The sequence below is a fragment of the Apus apus genome, chromosome 3, assembly GCF_020740795.1.
Source record: "Apus apus isolate bApuApu2 chromosome 3, bApuApu2.pri.cur, whole genome shotgun sequence".
Taxonomy (NCBI): domain Eukaryota; kingdom Metazoa; phylum Chordata; class Aves; order Apodiformes; family Apodidae; genus Apus; species Apus apus.
Window position 1 is genome coordinate 100,498,220 of NC_067284.1, and position 20,284 is coordinate 100,518,503.

Sequence of the window (20,284 nt, forward strand, 5' to 3'; positions counted from 1 at the left end):
GGGATCCAAGCCCACCCAATGTGTGGCATTCAGGATGTATAGTGCTTGTCTCGAACAATCCAAGAGATAAGTGACGGACTTTGGCACTCAGGATATCTGTTGCCTGTCTTGTGGCATCTAAGAGTTGAACAACATTTGTTGATGGACTGAAGAGATGTCTCAGCAACCCACCCAACCGTTTTGCTTCCCCTCCTGCGGTGTGTACCTGAGAACTGGGGAGTTTAATGTGGGACATGCTGAGCTTGGAGAAAAAGGAGTTCTACAGCTGGCACTGGGAGCAGAATATCCAGTGATAACCAGGCCTTGATATGATATCTCATGAAAACCACCGACTTAGCAGGACAAAACAAAGAGTGCCCGTCTCAAGCCACTTCCTAGGACCAAAACTCCACTGTAATAAACTAATCCTGTGGTGTCAATTGTCTCAACCTCCTCTTTGAAATGGCTGGTCTCAACAATTAGCCAAACAAAGACTATTTGCAGGACATAGCCTTGGAGCCAGACCTACCCCCCTGCTATCTCGGAGGAGCACAGAGAAGATAGGAGGATTTTCTCCCTTATTCAGGGAGAAAAGTGGGGGTGCAGTGGGCAAGAACTGTATAAAAATCTGGGACACTATGGGTGCATTTGAAGCACTTCCCCACCAGGCACCACTTCCCCACTGACAACACTGCTGGACCGTGGTGGTAACTATGCTCTCGCTTGCTGTCCTCTGTATCTCTGCTTTCTCCTTTCTTTTCTGTCTCTGTTTTTCTCCCTGTCCTATCCGCTCTAGGGACTTTGCTGTGTTACTGTAATAAAAGTTTGTTGTGCGCGTACATCTGACCTCGTCTGCATCTTAATGTCACCATTTGGGATCACCTTTAAACGTCTTCTCGGGTTCTGCTGGGCAACAAAGGGTGCAGCTGCCGTGCAGCTTATCCCAGGAGAGGGAAGGCAGAATCCAGCCACACCAGCCTCCCCCTGTGGTGAGGAGGGTTAGAAAGCAAGGAGGTTCTGCCCCATCTCTCGTAAGACCGCACACCAGCCCTGGTGCCTCTTTGTGCACCCAAGGTTGTGTTACCTTTGTTTTGTCCTGGCAAGATCGTAAAAAATTGCCACGTATCCGAATACTGGACCATGACACAACGACATCAGCACGCACCGTTGCCTGGGAACACCTTTCCTTTTCCTACTGAGCCAGGCACAGTTAGGAGTTAGCATTCATTGTAGCCCAATGACAAATTTTATGTCTTCCAGTTACCATTAAGATGCATTTAAGCTTGCCCTGAATCAGATAATATATATTGATTTATTTACTTTGTACAAAACCCAACACAGACTGCAAGAATAATTTAGCCTCCTTTGCCAGACTAATGCTGACAGAGGTCATTCTCACTGTATGGAACGACACACTACGTTGTACTTCGTATTTTCTTAAAGACTCTCTTTAAATCCTAAACCAGTTTTCATTAAAAAGATTTTTTTAATTATTCCTAATGAATGCAGAGATAAACCAAGCCACACTACCCTTCAGCAATTACAAGTCAAAATAGAAAGGAAAATGCTAAAATGGTTTACCTTAAAAATTTAATTACATTGAAGCTGTTCTCATAATTATTAGGATTTTATGATTACTCATGAATTTTATGATTACTCAGATTCTGTGTTCTCTTTATGAGCACCATGACCATGCTGGTACAGATGAACTGAACACAAAAGCTTCAGTATCTAGCTGTATGCATAAAAGCCCCACAGTGAGAACTTTATTGGGAAAAAAGGTGGTGCAAAAAGTTTGAATATGCCTGGAAAGCCCTGCACCTATTGCTAGGCTGCTACTCCAAGCAGCCCTGGAAATTCAAAATCCTCCCAAGTAAAGAATGCACAGCTTCAGCGTTCACCAGATTAATCTTTGGGTTTATTTAAGCTCTGTAAAGTCTTTTTTTTTTTAAATTACGACCAAATGTTTTCCTAGAGAGGGAACATTCTGTGACAGCACACTCGGGTTTCCAGCAGTCCCTGGGAAAGGCAACCATTCCTTAGGAAAGCCCACAGGAATACTTCAGAAATTCCTGCTGGCAGTTTTTTCCTGTCCTGACTGTTCCTTGTGCTCTCATCCTGGGTTTTCTGCAACTCACCCAACAGCTGATGCACCCAGCAAGAGAGAGAAAGAGATATTTAACCGCTTATTCAAGAATGAATCAACACATGGACACAGGCTCCCACATAGACATGAGCAAAGGATGAGTTTCCACTGGTGGTCTTTCTGTGGGGTTCTTTCACCTAGGGTTTTCCAGGGGCAGACAGCCTGGTCTTGGTTAGGTCTCTGCTCAGTGTCCCCCAAAACAGCATTGCTGAGGAGATCCAGTGAGGGAAAGGAAAGCAGAGAGCCTGCCAAAGATGGAAGCTCTTGCTTCGGTGTTGGAGCTGCAGCTCTGGGCTGGCAACCAGGGCCAGGCCTCATCCCTCTGCACTTCTGCAAGGCACAACGTCACAGCCACCTCCGAGTCCTGCTCTCTCTGTGTGGTTTGAAGCCCATTCAGCTCCAACCTCAACCAAAGGAGCAGAAGGCCTTCCTGCAGCCCCTGGCAATTCACCTGCCTCAGAAAATACCTCCTAGAAAATTCTCTCTGCCATGCTGAACAAAGCTGTTACCTAACTCCAGGTCCAGCGAAGCACGCTTTGTATAAGAGCAGGTTTTGAAATACAAAGAGGTTAATAATTGTTCTTTAAACAAGTGCCTTCCAGCAGCTTACAAACAAATGACAGAAACTTCCCTGAGCTTAGAGAAGTGGCTGTGACATTTTGGAAATGAAGTGATAAAGGTTTCAGTCACTCTTCTTGTATTGAAACAAGTTTTATAATTTTCCCTAAACCTCCCTCCTGTTCTTGCAAACACTCAAATACCCAGCACACATATTCAACATTTTTAGACCCTGCACTCACTGCTCAGCCTAGCTGGATGCTGGGCTCTGGGAGGGACTGGCATGCCCCACGTGTGGCAGCTGCTAAACTAAGGGCAGCCCAACATAGTGGGCTTGTCTCCTCCTTCACGTGCAGAGGGTACAGAAGGACATCACTGCCTAGTCATACCGAACCTTTCACATGTGGTACTCACTCCAGGGAAGGTATTTTGGGGAAAAACCTGAAAACGTGACAAAAACATAAACAACACCTAAGTAAAATTGAGTATTTGCATATTATTCTTTGGTGGGAGATCTTCTGTACATGAATACAGATGTATAGTACCAGGAATGGAGATAAGCACAACAGCACATCCCACAGCCTAATTCACGTAAAAAAGCATCATTAACCATCACTAGATATTTCCTTGTTCAGGAATAAAATGAAACAAAAATAATTTGTTAACTGGCTCTTTTGTTTTAAACTCCTTATAAGATCAGGAATGATACACTAAACTTGAACAGTAGAGGCATGCATGATGTAACTAACACAAAGTCTTTTTTGCAAACCCTACAACATTTCATGTTTTATGACTAGCTGTCACTGGGAACCAGTTCTCCAACCATTTTCACTTAAACCAAAACTCTTCAGCTTCATGTTTGTGAACATGAATGGCCCACATCAACTGGGCCATACATCAACAGGGCCGTATGTCACCTCGGCATTTTACAGGCTGCCCTACAGGGTCAGGAGAGGCATTGGCACGAGGAGAAGCAACCCAGCTGAGCATGCAGCAGGCAATGCAAATCCCAGAGAGAACATCATCCTATTTCAAGCAACACCAGCTCTGAAGAGGATGAAGAACCTCCAGGTGTCACCCCAAAGCTCCCAATCCTTCCCACCAAGCTCCTTCACCAACACTACCTTCTCACTCCAGTCAGCCCCTAAACTAACTTTAACCTTCTGGCCTCCAACCCACCTAGAAATCCAGTGCTCAAGTGCATTTTCAATTATCTTTCGTCCCAACACAGAATTCTAAGGTATGATTGCATTTTGGGGGAAGTTTAGCTTTGAGAAAAATTATGAAGAAAAAAATAATGCATTACTATAGCACATACATTTCCTTCACACTCAGAGGAAGGAAAAAACTTCTTTATTTCCTTCTGTGTTAGGAATACCATGGTTTATCACTACACTGCACACTGCTAGGCAGACCCACGCCAGACAATGGCCAAGTGCCAGTGGCCAGGAAAGCCCCTGCAGGGACAAACAGCAAGCCCCAGCTGTAGCTCACAGGGATGTGCAGTTTGCAGTTCCCCCCAAAGGCCACAGCAGCACCCTGAGCTCAGCTCCCTCACCCTGGGGAGGTGGCTGAGTATAGGAAAACACAAATACTGAACATGAAGTGGCTCTTGTGCAGATGAAAGCTCCTCATTACTGTAACTACTCTGAAGTCCCTGGCCCTACAGGCTGGCTTTTGGAAAGGACCTTTGCCTCCATAAAATATTTTGATGACCCATATATTTCTCAACTAAAACAAGCCAGAGCTTAAATTCAGAGCTGAATGTACAGTGACAGAATTGAAACTAATTTAATTGTAATTTTATATTAATTCAATGTACTTCCCCTGGGGTGTACCTGGATGTTGTTTTTATAAGCACAGAACTACCTGTCAGTAGGAACAGGTGAGTAACCAGTGAAAATGCTGGAAGGATAACAACTAAAAAACATTAGTGTAGGTTTTTGTGCAAAGAAAGTTTCTCATTAATAATTTCACTGACATGACTCCAATATGGATAGCTCTCTTTTGGGGTAATTACAGCAACACTGGAGGAACTGGGAGGCTGTATCCACAAAACTGAAGGATCCCAATTACCTTCAGCTTATGGCACCTAACGAGAACTGGGAGCCCCAAAACAAATCCCTGATAGCAAAGTGGCTCTTAAACTAATCCTAGCCTAAATCTACCTTATTCTAGCTACCAGGGAGCTCTGGGGAACTCTGCTCCATCTCTCATCTGCTCTCATACCCACTGATTTCATGTACCTGTCCTCCCACTGCAAACAGTTCTTTATGTCTAAACCAAATGACTGCTATGACAGCTCTGGCTTCTCCATCCTGATGGATAAGAGACAAGAAATATTTTGAAAAATTGTCACAGTTTTCTTGAAAACTATGTTACTGAGATCCACAGTAAAATATAATGTAATCCATAATCTGATGCTAAAAACTTGCAAGTCTGTGTGGCTGAACACATGTGTATCTATTAGCGGGACTTCACCCATAAGTCTTGGGTTAGAAAAAAGAAGTTCCTGTAAATGTCAGGAAAAAAACATCAATACAATATGAACAATAACTGCATTGAGATATATGAATGGTTGGCTTTCTCACATAACTTCATAGCAAGCTGCTGGGCTAGGAGGGCTACTGGAAGGCCTCATAAAGATTTTTCACTTTGCAACCTGTCTCCTTGAGGGGTCACATCTTGCATTGCCTCATTAGGACTACCTGAGCTTCCCTCCCCCCTCTCTCACCCCAAACAAACTCCTTTTTTTCACCTCTCCAGAATGACAGGTTTTTTGTTTGTCTCAAAACTTTTGCCACCATCCCATATTAAAAAAAAAAAAGTGCCAAAAATGGTAGGTGCAACAATTGAATTATAAAGAAATACAAAGAGTAAGACAAAATAAATCTCTTTAGATTTGCAAGTTTTCCTCACCTTGACATCTAGGCATGCAAATACTCACTTAAACCTGAAAGAATGGGCTCCATGGTGGTATTTTTTGTTATGAGATTGAACTGCCTTGCATTTGTTTGTTTTTAAGAAATGGCTTATTCAATCAGCTCTGATGTCTGTTCTTTCTCCACTCTCCCCTCACTCCTATGCAGAATTTACAGCATAAAGAGCAAAACAATTAAACTGAAAGTAAGAAATCTCTGGCCCATATACACTGAGGTTGTATCAATTCTTAAGGGGTTAAAAAAACCCCCTGCTTTCTGCCACCAGACCGTTCTGCACTGAAAAGGATACCAGGGGCTCAGTCCTGCTGCCCCGCTGGCATGCATCTCCTGAAACAAGACCTCAGGGGGAAACAAACGTTGCCAAACATGCTAAACAGTAGCATTCCTATCCAGAAATGGTCGGGGTGATGTTACCTGCAAAACCACAGGTGAGAAGGTCTGAGGAGATGGCTCTCCTCAAAAAGCTAAAGGGACTGTCAGTCAAGGCAGCTGGTTAACTCGCTACCTGTCTTCAGCTATATCTCTCTACCACAGCGAACTCACTAAACAAAGGACTTTATTTTTCTGTTAATCTCAGTTCTGGGGATGTTTCTTGCAGTGTTTTTCTTCTGTGGTTGAGGAAACGCTGAATGCACTATAGACTATGAAAGAGAGATATTTTTTTTCTACAAACAGGTCCCTTAAGGATGGCTAGTTCAAAGGTACAAACACAAAAATCCGTGGCCTGACTATTCATTTGTGCTCACTTAGCTCCTTGGTCTATGGCTTTCAGGTCTGGCATCACCATCTGCAGCAAGGTGAGGGGATAACAATATTGAATTATCACACAACACCATTCTCAGGACTGATTAATGCCTCAGAGTTCGGAGACACAAACACTTCCAGATCATGCCAGAGTGGTAAGCTGTGGCCTTTATTCTTACATGCAAACAGATTTTGCTGATTTTACACTGAAGGGTTGAGAAGGGCTTGCAGGGCTTAGCTGAGGAGAGGGGAACTCCTGCCCAAGGGAAGGTAAGCAACAGTGGGTGCATCTTCAGCCACGGCAGTCATTTCCAAGCACATAATCAGTCTATGCATTAAGCAGAGTGTGCAGCGCTAGATATCAATTTTTTTGTTAAGCTTCTCCTGCTAACTAGAGAAATCTGCAAAGTCCCAAACCTTTGTTTAATGCTTTACAAATTATTGAAAATAATACTGAGCTTTTGTATACTTTCTAGTGGCCTAGCTCTGTATTCTCAAGGTTTTTTTCATTATTTGTGAATGACAGCTAGAAAGGGACATTCTGTATTGCTCTTCTTCTCTTTTCTAAAATACATGATCCTAGAGATCAAATATTGACAATAAATACTTTTCAACACTTTTTTTTACTTATGCATGTCAAATTAAGCTACAGAGTTTCCAGGTGCATGACATGTTTCAGAAGCAAACTGCTTGTCTTGCTGGGTCTGGCTAAAATTTGCCCTCTTCCTCTTCTCCTCCTTTCCCTCCAGTAGTAATGGCAAAATTAAATCATCAGAAGGAGCAGTGCCAGAGGGGAGCTAGGAGAGGGGTGTTGCTGTAAGTGTCCAAGATACTTGTTTTTTCAGTTTCAGGTCTCTGAAATCCCCTAAACTTTTCCAACAAAAACTTTCTTCCTCTCCCCAGAATCACCTTCTCTCTGTAACACAACACAGTTACATGATGGTATTGTCCAACAAAAGTGTTCAAAAGCTTCGTAGTCATGCAGTTTCTGCAATGTTTTGTAGTTAACATCTCTCTTTTTCTTGCTGGCTCATGTTTTGCTAAGCACTATGCCTTTTTTCTCCAACTGAAGTATAGATCATTTTTCATTTGTGCTTGGTCCTTGTCCAGCTCTTGACAAGCTGGCTTTATCCACAGCCTTAGTAATTCATTTTATTGTTCACTCTCCCCTTGCACAGACACAGACTCTTTCGTGTCTCACCATCAGGTCTTACATGTTTCTTCCACATCTTATTTTGATGTGTCAAAAGCAGCAGTATTCAAGTAAGAAACAACAATAGCATCTTCCTCCCAAGAAACTGAATACAGTGTCTTCTAAGAAAAATCAAACCAGCCTTCTAAAATGTTTCATTTCAAGAATTTAAGCACACTTAACTAATCTGCAATCAGTGCAACTGTTTTAAATCCTCTATGATTTTTTTAATACTAATTATTAATACTAATATTTTCCTTCATTTTATCAATCACTTGAACAATTCATCCTAAGAGGAGGACCATGCATGGTGGTATTACATGTAGAGTAAGAAAACCATGACACCTTTCTCTGTATCAACATAAAAGAGGCCAGATTAGCAGCACACTGTAACACTGCTTCACATTTTCAGAACAAGAATATTCCTAGCATCTGTGCCAAAACCAACACTTCCTTCCCCTCAGAAATGCAATAAATCTACAAAACTCCAAGAAACAAACCAGCAATCTTCAAACACATTGAATGAATTTACAGGAAAGGAAATGCACAGCCAGTTTTGAATTATTACCAATGAAATAAATTATAACACATTATATATGTATAATTTAAACATGCCCCATTTCTTGGCAGTGAACTGTCTGGTATTTTTTTTCTCCTTGTAAAGACAGCTAGTATCTACAAACCATTTCCCTCCAGCTTACAAAAACTTTAAGTGATTACGTGAGTCAAACTACTTGACTGTATCACACTGAATCTGTGTTTCATAAGCACGCAATGAAAGTGTCACTTCTTTGTTGACTCATCCAGGATCTGGGGGCAAAAAAGATGAAAAAAAAGCACACTGGAAATTAGTTTTCAACCTGGACAACTTTATATTGCTTGTTACGACACAAGTGCTTCAGGTAAGTTGATCTCTGGGGGTTATAAGCAAGGAAAGCAATTGGAAGAAAAGTCACAGACCAGACAGTCCCTCAATCTTCACAGTAACATCATGATTTTAACTTAGGGTGCTGCTGTGCTGGTGAGCTTCACTGGTTTGGTGCCCGAGCATTAGAAATCTCTGTGTGTCCTTTAGGCAGTAGAGGTGGGAGATTTATCAGCCACGCTGAGGCTTACTAGGGCCTCATGGGCAAACGCTGGCTTGGAGTATCTTGGGCATCTTCCTCCCTACAATAGCTGCAAAGACTGATTCAGGGCGCTGATGGATGTAACTGAGGGCTGCTGTCATGAACTGCTGTGCCTTTTGGCATCCATGCCTCAACACACACCAACTTATGTTGGCATTTGGGAGGCCCCAGTTTGCTGAGGATGAAGTCGTGGACACTGATACATTGTGCTGGCTTCCCAGCTCCTGGTCGAGAGGGAAGAGCACTGATGCACCCATGTGCAGCAGTCTGAGTGTGAGAACAGAGCTTGGCTCCTCTTGCTGTGGTTTGCTTCTTCAACACACCATCCTCTCCAGCAACAGGCTGCTCTCCCATTAAGTTTCCTGGGCATTCAGACCCAGTCTAACTCATGACAAGTGCTATTTTACTTAGTTCAGCTGGCTACTGAACAGAAGTTGGGATCCAAATAATTTTCTATTTCATGCTCTTGCTCTACAGTCGCACAGGCAGAAGGCAAGAAGAGCCCTGCCTTCTTCAGCAGAAAAAGTCAAGCAACATGACAACAATTTTAGAACTGTTGAATATGCTGAGTTGGAAGGGACCCATCAGGATCATTGAGTCCAACTCCTGTCCCTGTGTAGGGCACCCCAAGAATCACAACATGTACCTGAGAGCATCATCCAAATGCTTCTTGAACTCAGGAAGGCCTGGTGCTGTGACCAATTCTCTGGAATTTTAGTGTGCATCAACAATGTTCTGGGTTGCAAAGCCCAGAAATACAACCAGAGGAGACAAATCCCCAGCCAAGAGGTAATTTTCTAAGCTGAAGCTTCAAGCATTAAAGATAAATTCCTAAGCCCTAGAAGAGCTCCAGTGCACCTCCAAGTCTTGCCAGTAATAGCTTAAGCTGGAAATGTAAATTACACAATCACAGTGAAAACCTTAAGTTTGATGGTTTATCACAGTTATTCCAATTCTGCAAATTACCTATATAGCTTAAATTTAAAAAAAAAAAAAAATTAGAGATTGTCTGTACTTTTCATTAATTATTTCTACACTATAAAATATGTGATTTGTTTGCACAGAGCAGTAAAAGCCCAAGCTTAAAAGCCCAACCAGCATCTAAGGTCTCTGCACCATTCTTGGACTTCCATTGGGCAACACCTTAAAACATTCACATGCTGAAAACAGAAAAAGGATTAAATAACACTGAAATGAGGACAGCCCATCTACATTGCTAGGATTTGCTGATAGCTTAGGCAGTTGGTCAGAGTGAAGACATCTTGCAACACTAACAAAAAGAAACATTCTCAGAGGCCAGGGATGCAGGGCTGATCTTTGGGAACAGAATTGGTTTTGCTTACATAATTTCAGATGTTAGGACACCTATGACACAATAGTCTAAATCACTCTAGTTCGTATGAAACCAAAGCAGGAATCAGAGAAGAAAAAGGAAATATATTCCTTGCTGTTTACATCTTTTAATATAAAACTCCATTTTCACAAAGCTATCATTGACATGGGATTCTGTATGAATTATCTGATTTGGCAGGTAACAAAATGTTACCACAATGTTATGGTATTATATTGAAGAGCATTATCGAACATACTCTTAGTCAAGTCCTTACATACTTAGTCAACCCTCTTTCAATACAAAATAAACCACAAGTCATTATCTTCTCATTTTTTTCTCATTTTACATACAACCTGACAGCCTGCTTACCCTAAACTTCCATACTATCTCCTCTCTAGCTTTTTTCCCCACTTACACTGATCATCCCAGCTGTTCCAAGCAGTGACAGAACACTTTTGACAGAAACTGTATTTCCAAGTGCCTGAAAAGCAAGTCAGGGACAGAAGAAATTAACTCCTATCCAGCAGCCTTGTATAAGGCCTGCAAGCAACTGAAGTCTTAAATCAGATTTCCTAATAATGAGCCTCCACATGAAGGACAGAGGTAATTGCATTGTCTGTGTAGACTCTTAGTCCAAAACAGACTGTGGACTGCAAATAGGCAAGACTGAATTGATTCACATATTGCAATACTTAAATGCAGAACTAAACAGGCAGAAAAAACCCAAAACCCACAACACAACAACAAAAACCCACCAAAACAAAACCTAACGGGAGGACACCCAGCAATGTTACCCATGTGATTCTGGCCAGATAGTCAGAAAACAGCTCATCTTCACCCCATGCATCACCTTGATGTCCACAGCAACCTTCCTACCTAGTTCCTACTGAACCACTTATATCATACAACACTGAAGAAGACAGCACATTCTGGAGCCCCACTGTAATTTTAAATTTGCCCCAAAATTCACCAGACAATAATGGTGTTGTAGAGTTCACCTAAAAGGCAATATAAATTACTCAGTTTTGTTCTTTGCCTTTAATTTTGGTTTTGGGGCATAAAATAAAAATTTAAAACCCTCAATATTTGCCTACTTTCCCCACCGATGGCTTGTATTCATATTTTCTTTCTCTTCCTTCTTCAGTTTTGCACATATTTTTAACATCAATATCTTTACATGGCTTGCAACCAGACCTGACTGAAGGCTTCTCAGGAGAGTTAGCAAAACTGAATTCTGTTGACTCTGGAGCATAGACAAAACTGGACTGCCTCCTCTTCACACACCCTTACACCCCTGCTGCTGCCTCCTTGGGGGCAGCAGCAGCCAGACTCACTGTCCAGGATCTGTCAGGGGCAAAACTGACCAGAGTCACCACTGCCTGTTACTAGAGTCACTTCACTGTCACCAGCAAACTACCTCCTCTCTTTTTTTCCTATGCCCAGACACATTTAAATGAAGATCCATCTACCACACTGTCACAGTTCTTGTCAAAAAAAGCACAGGATTAGTAATCCATCTTACACCAACTAGAGAAGGCAATATTTTGCGGTAAAAAACCAAATAAAAATACAACTGCTACAATTTTAATACAATGGGCAGAATTAAGTTCTGGAAGCCAGCTGTTTGCGGAAGTACTTTTTTAAAGCTATCAGTGATTCATCCAAAGTATTAAGTGCACTCGATTTTTTAAAATCATCATAATTATGTTTTAAAACAACAAACTAAAGTGAAAATAAATCCAAACCCAGCACTGATGCAGAAGTATTTTTCAGCAATGTTACTGTTTCTTCACATTTTAAATCTCAAAAAGCATCAGCTTCCAAAATGAATAAAGGACAGGTTTAAGTATTTAAGAACATGTAAAGAAAGACACAAATGTCCCAGTCTTCTCTGTTTTTAATACGAGGGACTGTGGTATGGCTGATGTGGACTTGGAAGCTCTTTGGTTTCCTCCTATCTGTGCCTTAGGTGCACTGCCTGATCACAAGAAAGCTATCCCAGTGAATGCTATGGAAAGGATTGGAAAGTGTTTTGAAATCTGTAACAGAAAACACCACCTAAGGACAAGGCAATACTAACCAGGAGCAGTAAGAAGGCTGAGGAAGAGGATCCAGGAAGGAAGGACAACTGATCCAAGGGGTGGCTGAGATCCAATGGAGCAGGATCAGTTGTCACTGGGGCTTAGCGCAGGGGGCGCAGGAGGAAATGAGATCTCTCATGAGCTTTTCATCTGGGGCAAGTATCAGGGTGGTCATCTGAGAACTCTACACAAACCCAGCCAGCCTGTGGGGCTCTGCTGCACTGCCCACGCAGACCTCCCGGGTGCCAGCTCTCATTCTCCTCGTGGCAGATGAGGAAGCTGATGATTAACACTGCAAACAGGTGATTAGTGGCTACCAAACATCAGTGCATTGAAGGCATCTCAGCCAGCATGCCTTGCATGAAAGGTCACATACCTGGGCAGCTAAATGAGGAGAATGCCTGGACATCCTTGAAGCAGTCTCCAAGTGAGGAGAGGTGAGGCACTGACCCAGGACCCACTAAGCACTAGGTCTTTATTTTCACACACACGTGTTCCCACAGTTTACACATGGTTCCTGTGGTGTGTCTGGTCCTCCGTGTCCTTACAAGATCTCTGCTCTCAGCCATGGCCCATAGCAAGGGTTCCAATTGCCATTTTCCCTGCAGTGAGCTATTGCTGCAGCTGAGGAGCCCAGTCCGGGCCAATGTGCAGCAGCTGCTGGGGGCACTGGGGGCACAGCTCCGCTCTGGCAGATCACGGAGTACACAGCAGCATTGTGACCACAGAAATATATGCTATATTTTATACACGTGTTACATTTAAAACTGTGTACAATTTTTTCTCTATAAATAGTGATTCATTCCACATGCTCACACTTGGACCCTCACCAATAGCACAAATTGGAATCATGGTTTTGGGTGATGAGACCTAAACTTTCAGCAGTTGCTATTACTTTCAATATTTCAGCTCAAGACACTCGAGCAATTTTTTAAAAGAGCTCTTGCAGTTTCCATTAGTAGTAGGCACATTTGATGCTACCCATTTTTTCAAAAAACATGGGGGTTTTATGCCTCTGACTACCTATCTAAATCAGCCAAAGGTCTGGGGCAAATTGCCTACTTAATTAACCCAAATTCTGGAACTGTCACAATTGTAGCCTCATCTGACAACACTGGTAGGATGAGGAAAGAGTTCCCCATGCTTAACATCCACAAAAACTGAAAAGCTTTGAACGTAAATTTAGCAGCAACTGAAAACAGAGCTTCCTCTGTACTTATAACCCTTCCATAACAGAAAAGTATAAAGAGAAAAAAAAGGACTAGGATCCTAAGTGCAGTATTACAAGGGCTCAGCCTCAAAGTCCCCTATCAGTTTAAGCCTCAGGAAAAAATAATGAAGACAAGGCTCTCTGCCCAGGACTTCCTTTGTGGCTGTGGAGAAAAGGCTTCACATCAAATGGGACTTGACATCTCAGCTCAGTATCTCTGCTTTCCACTCTATCAAGTGCACCGATAACTGAAATGACTGGTGTAGCTCACAGCACCTGTAAATGCTCTGAGATGCCTTTCTGTAAAGTGCAATGATGTCAAAGTTCTTCCACTTTGAAAGGAAGAGAAGCTGTAGGGGAAAAATAAACTTAATTTTTTTTCTTCATTAAGAATTACTATGGTCAGGGCTTGTCTGCACATTCAGATCTGCAGTGGACTGAGTAAGGATGAGAATTTGAGTCCACAGCTGAGTTTCTCAATCTCTAACTTGTCAGGAACATAAGTCCTTGCTCCAGAACAGCACCCCCAGCAAGGCTCAGCTATTACTGAATAAAGAGCACTGGAAAGACTTCTCATCCTAGACAAGTCCTGAAACTGCTGTGCTGATAACCAGTCAGTTTGTTTACCAGCACCTAGAGCTGCTGAAACAAATATTAGTTTTCCATTCTGTTTCAGGACTAAGATAAGGTAGCCCAGTTAAGGCAATTACAATTCCTCTGCACAGACACAGGTGAAGCTGCAGTTTCCTTGTCAGTGAGCAGGAAATCCCACAAAGCCAAGAGAGATGAAAAAGAGCAGTCTGAGAAACATGCTCGCTTCTGAACTATGACAATCACTTCATGGAGTGCCAAGGTCAACAAACAACAGGATCCTACCAGCAACTGCTTTCATCTCATGGGGGGAGCTGGGTGGGAAATGTTTTTTCCTGTGCTGTCAAAGTACACTTTCATGTCCTTGAAAAAACTTTGGGTCTGTAATAGGATGAAATGCAAGCCTGGCAATTTGTGCTCTGTTCCTGTAAAATGTATGCAATGAAAGGAGTTCCCACCCATCCCAGGGTAAACAAGCCCCCAGGTTACGTACTGTGTGCTGGATCTGACCTCAGTCTTCAAGTGGCCCTGCAGAGCACCCTGACCATCAGGGCAAGAGGTTCCCTTTGCAGCTTGTCCTCCCCCTCCATATACTCTCTGCTGTGCTCCACAGACTCCATGCTGAGCAGCCTGACCTCTTCCTAGGAACACTGGTAGGTCTGTTTTTACTGCAAGTTTCATCCTTGACAAGGCATCACTATTCAAGAAACAACAAAAATCTTTTGTCACCTAACTAGGTCTGCTTTTAAGTGTTATCTTCTCAATACGCCAGTCATGCTTCCACTTGAAGACTTGGCTGTTTCCCCATACTGTGCCTGGTATTGAACAACCCAAGAACACATTCAAAAATAAATAAATAAATACCCAGCTCTGCTGCCCTTTGATAAGCTGTATACCAGAAAGCAGAAGTGATAGCCTTTGCACATGATGACTGATAATCGCCAAAAGCACTGAACTCCAGCCAACAAATGGGGAGAGAAAACATTCATCAAGTCCTGCCAGGCATGGGAAAAATCACAGAAGAGGAAGGAAGACGAACAAGGACAGTATGCACTCCTCCTTTTCCACATCTATATACTCCCTATACTGTCTTCCCAAGGCTCTCTTGCTATCACTCCTATTCACATTTGCCAACTACGACAAATAACAAACAAGCTTTATAAAATTTATCTGAGTGAAAAGCTGGAACTGAAGAGGAGAAGGAGCAAAGGTTTCCCTGGTGGGTGTTCACAGGCAGCTAAGACCTGCTTTGCTGCCTGTCTACCACTCATAGTTATGGGAGATGATTAAAGCTCTGATCTTCCTGTCCAAAATACTGCAACACCCACTCACCCACAGCTGATGGCAAACACTAGCAGGAGAGCATTGCTACTAAGGAAAGTTCCAGCAGTGCAAGAAAGTCTGATTCTTCCTCTCTTTACAGGCACTCTAATGAGCATGCATTTGCCCAGTTGAGAAAGACTTTCAGTTTCATGGTTAGGCCTCAGTCTTGCACTTAATCCAATGGAAAAGTGCCACTAGGACCTTGGGCTGTTTAAGTACGTCAGTACGTATTTCCTTTTCCAAGAGTAAAATCCTTCATTTAAAGTAAATCTTAAAAAAAAAAAGACAAAAAAAAAAATACATTGGCTGGGGTTCATATTGAATATTATATTATGCATATATTTTATATCTTCTAACATTCTGTGACTTTCAGAAAAAATATTTTATTTTGGTTTTCTACATCAAACCATGTTCACCACATCAGTCCACCCAAAGGCCCCATGGTGATTTATCAGCAGTGCCCTCTCCTGAGCCTAGCCAACAGCCTCTCTGAACCCTGCAGGAGCACAGCAGGGATCAGAGGGCAGGATCTGAGCCCTCCCAGGCTGGCACGACTGAGGAAAAAAAGGGAGCAAACAGGCAAGTAACTTCTCACAGCTGCTTTTGTGTGGCTCACTGGGGATCTGAATGCACTATTGATTCCTTACCACTAAAACAGATTTGTATCCCCTGTGTGTGCAAGACAGGGATCTCCTTCAACTCTAATCTCTAGCAGCTGTCAAAGACTTAAATGGCTTGTAGTTGGCTGGCATGCCAAAATCAACAAAGGTTTTAGGACTACTTGCCTAAGAGGCAACCGGTCTGCACTGGAACCAGTGGAAGTAACTCTGCCATGATCAGAGCTGGATCAGGCCTCCCAAATTTTGCAATGTATTAAGCCTTCAGAACATACCTGAGCTGCAGACCATAGAAAACAAATGACTGCAACCCCAAGAACCCATGCTACCCAGTAACCTATCTACCCCTGAGGTTTCTTGTTGAGGATATGCTCTCCCAAACATTTTCAAGAAGGCTGAAAGTGAAGTGGGACTGTTCTTCTGTGAAACCTCCCGGAGTCACTATTACCAGTGTCTCATCACAACTGCAGGGCTTTTAAAATGCTGATAACTAGAATTTACCTAGCACTATTGAGGTAGCATCACCAGAGCTTGCACCTTCAGGGAACTGTCTTTTATTGCTCCTGATTGAAAATCCTGGTTTCAATAAGGAAAGAATTCAAAGGTGACTTTCTTCTTTAACTAAAACTAGAAATCCAACCCAACTACTGTCCATTAGCATCCTGCTGATGGAACACAGGCACCACAGCTATCACTGAAGATACGGCCGCCCTCCTGAACAAAATGCCCTCACAATACACTTTTGCACATAAGAGTTTATACATATTTTTGTTCAGGAAGTTTAACAAAAACTTTCAAACAATCCATCTGTTTTCCAGTGCCTGCCTTGATATAATTCTAACATGTTGGCTACTAGGTGAAACCTTCAATGGGGTGGTGAAATTTATTGGAAATGGACAAATTTCTTTTTCATGCCATATTTGACAGAAGGAGAAATCATCCAAGATTTTGACTGGGATGGTACGACTGGGAAGCTGTACCACTGGTAAGATAATGGAGCTTTTCTGAAAATGGATGTGTTGCTACTAAAACTATTCTTTGACACAGCAGTGAAGGAAAAAAAGAAAAAAAAGGAAAAAGAAAGCTTGCACTGTCTCCTGTTTGACAAAACATCCCCACATTAACTGCAATAAGCAAATGAAGAATAAAGTTCAGCCTTCAGAATTAAAGTTTACAACAGGATTTGTTTATACTTTTTAAAACGGATGCAAAGGAAACAGGCGCTGAGGAAAAACATGCATACACCGACGTTTTCGCAGGAAACTTCAAGCCTCGCTGGAGTTAATTTAGATTCTACATCCTATCATTGTGGGAAGAGCCCCGCTCTGTTTTGCAGGAACTAAACCACACCGGGCTATCCCAACACGCCTCCGAAGAGCACCCTCGGGCAGTTCGGAGAGTCTTACAAAAGTTAATTTGCAAATAGCACGGGCTGCTTTACTGAGGATGGGGGAACGGAGGGGCGGGGGGTGTAGAGGGAACTTCCCCTCACACGCTATTTATTTATTTTCAACAGTCTGATTACACATAAAATGTCCCGGAGCCAAAAGCAACCAGAGGGGCGGGTTACTAGCAGCGCTGCTGGGCGAGGTGCCAGAGCTCCTTGCCTTCTCCCCCCAACACCCCCCCGACCCCGCCGCCTTCCCCCCCCCCCTTTCGTCCTTACTTAGTTATTAATGGGGGAAAAAAGGAGCCCTACGCCCCCGGGGTTGGGAAGTACCGCAGGGCCCGTCGCTCCCGGGGCTGCCGAACCGAACCGAACCGGGCCTCCGCGCCCTCCCCGCCGCGCTCCGCGGGAGCAGCCGGGCGGCAGAGCCCGGGGACCGCGGGCTGCCCCTCGCCGCCCCCCGGCCGCTCTCCCCGCTCCCTGCCGCCCCCCTCGGCCGCGCCGTCCCGCCGCCGGCTCCCCCCGGTACTACTCACCGCCGGCCGGCTCGGGCAGCGTGGAGACCGAGGTCTGCCCCATCGCTCGGCCGGGAGGAGCTCACGCCGCCCGCCGGGCGCGCAGCCTCCGCCGCGGCTGTTTCCGGGGGGCCATCTCGCTGCTGGCCGGGGCCGCGCTCCCCGCCGGCTGCCGGGGGGCGGCTGCGGGCCGGCGGCTGCTTGTCATGCCTGCCGGCTGCCTGTCATGCCTGCCCGCTGCCCGTCACGCCCGCCCGCTGCCGGGCACCGCTCGGTGCGGACCCGCCGCCCCGCACCTCTCCCGGCCCCCGCCCCGCCGCCTCGGCCGCCCCAGCCGCGGGGCGGGCCGCGCTCCGCAGCGCCCTGCCAGGATACCGGCCGTAAAAGGATCGCCAAAGCCTTGCAGACGTACAAAAAAAAAAGAAGGAAAAGCAACTCTTAATTGTACGGAGGTTGGGAAAGACGGCGCTTAACTGGCGAGGCGCCTCCAAGCCCCTGCCTTACCCCCCGAAGTCCAAAACGTTGGTCCAGGCACAGCATTATTTCCTTTCCCCACAGGGAAAACCTCTGCCAGGTGCAGGGAGCCATCCAGTCGCCCTGCCCCGAGGCGCTTCTTTGCTGGGAGCAGTTTTCAGGGCAGGGCAGTTCCCGGGACGTTTTGTCCCTTGTTTCGTCCCTTTTTCTGCTGTGACCGAGGTCTGAAGAAGTGGCCAACCCTTCCCTCTCTCACAGGAACGTAACCGAGGAGAACAGGACCACCGCTGGTTTCAAAAGAGAGAAGATAGTCTAAGACAGCAGCACCCAGACAGCGCCCTGCTGCAACAGGTGTGGCAAGATGGGACGTAATCAATTGGATAAATTAACACGGGAGATGGGGAGAAATAGAGGTTGTGCATGGCACGAGGGCAAGAGGAGCAAAGGTTTATTTTGGTTTTCTTAGCACGTAAGGATAACTTACGCAGTGATACGAACTTAATCCCAGAGCAAACAGGTAATGCAAGTGATGCAAAAATAAGATATAAAATAGCTCAAGTGCCGTTGGCCATTCATGTGCAGTATCCAGAATCAAGCAGGGAGATGCATACACATCACAGGAGGACATCTAAAGAACATTCGAAAGAACATCAATTAGTGAGACACGTGGTGAAATGACGACAGTTTTTGAGGGCCCTGGAAGTCCTAAAAGGGTTGGCTGAAGAGATTTCAGACCTGCTGATCTTTGCATATGTCATCAAGGTGGTGAAGTTCCAGAAGGTGGAGGATTGTGTTAATGTGGGGCCTGTACTCAGGAAGCAAGAGGAGAACCACAGGGAGCTGCAGTCTGGGTAGCCTGACAGCAGGTATAGAGCAGAAGAGATGTGGTCATCGCCTGACTCATGTAAACAGAGAGGAGTACAACTAACCCTAGTTTTCATGTTTTTAAATGAAATAGGCTTTAGTAAACAAGTATTTTATTTCCGTGTTTTATGATTAGACATTAAGTTGCCAGAGGTACAAGCTTGAGTGTCATAGACTTCTGCTAGGTACTTGATTCAGTAAGAGAGAAAAAAGTGAGAACAACACAAAATTAATAAAGTACAAACAGAAGAAAAACTACATTAAAAGAGGATCAATTTTTCAAGGAGCACCAGCATTTACTGAGAGTGTTTCTGTTGGGGAGCTGTGGGGAGTTTCTTCAGTGTTTTCATCAGCAATCTGGAGAGGCATTATTTCAAACACCTTTAAAAGACTAAATAAATAAGCACCAGCAGTGATTTCAGATGTAGTAAATATTACCAGAGTGATAATGAGGACAGGACAATCACAGAGTTATCTGGAGTGTTTAATAAACACAGCTCTTTCAAACAATTAATAGGGTCAAAAAAAGAAAAAGTCAGACTTGCAGGATGGAGCAACATAACCTACAGGGCCACAGAAGGTATCTTAGAAAGTTGCTCCATGTAGGAACTCAGAGAAATTCAACATGAGCTCCCAGTGAGCTAGGGCTGGTAGAGAAGGAAGCTGATACCACATACACATGCAAATAGAAAAGGAGTAGGTAGAAATCTCATTACATCGTTGAACCTTTTATCAGGCAGAAAGTGCAATTCCGTGCCCATTGTTGTTGTCTGCCCCTTAAAAATGATGCTGGTTCCATGAAAGACAGCTCACAAGGGATCCACAAGGTGAGATGGAAAGGGAAGAAAGGGCTCTCTAACAAAAGGCTTGACTGGTGTGGGTGCGCTCAGGGAAGACTGGCATGTTGCCTTTTAACCTAAAAATGCCTTTGCAAGGAGAAAAATGACATTGCAGCACTCCTAAAAGTCCAAATACAGAAGGCAAAGCTCTTTGCCTGACACCTCCAAATCCAGGCCCTGTATAAAGCATGAGGTTGAAGACAAATGAATGGGGTGAGTACAGAGGCTTCAGGCTGAACTATGCTGTGGGAGGTAAGTGAAAGGCAGGAGGCCTAATTGTCCCTTTTTCCACTCCAGGAAAGGCTTTTGTAAGGATGGTTTGTTGAAGAGCCAACTCCCGACATTTATTTCTCAGGAGAGCT

The 20,284-nt window shown here is 44.1% G+C and overlaps 1 protein-coding gene across 5 annotated transcripts in view; it reads right to left on the reverse strand.

The window, feature by feature from the left end:
• PHACTR2 (phosphatase and actin regulator 2) overlaps nt 1-20,284 on the reverse strand; it is a 106,832-nt gene that overhangs the window by 60,281 nt on the left and 26,267 nt on the right. For 3 of the 5 annotated variants that reach the window (XM_051614212.1, XM_051614213.1, XM_051614209.1), the window contains exon 1: nt 17,767-18,029. The exons of 1 other annotated variant lie outside the window; for it this stretch is intronic. In XM_051614212.1, the coding sequence (XP_051470172.1) occupies nt 17,767-17,809 (43 nt within the window). In that variant the 5' untranslated portion in view covers nt 17,810-18,029. Of the gene's footprint in view, nt 1-17,766; nt 18,030-20,284 lie in introns of those variants that run through there. One more of the 5 variants, XM_051614210.1, reaches the window with a different exon arrangement.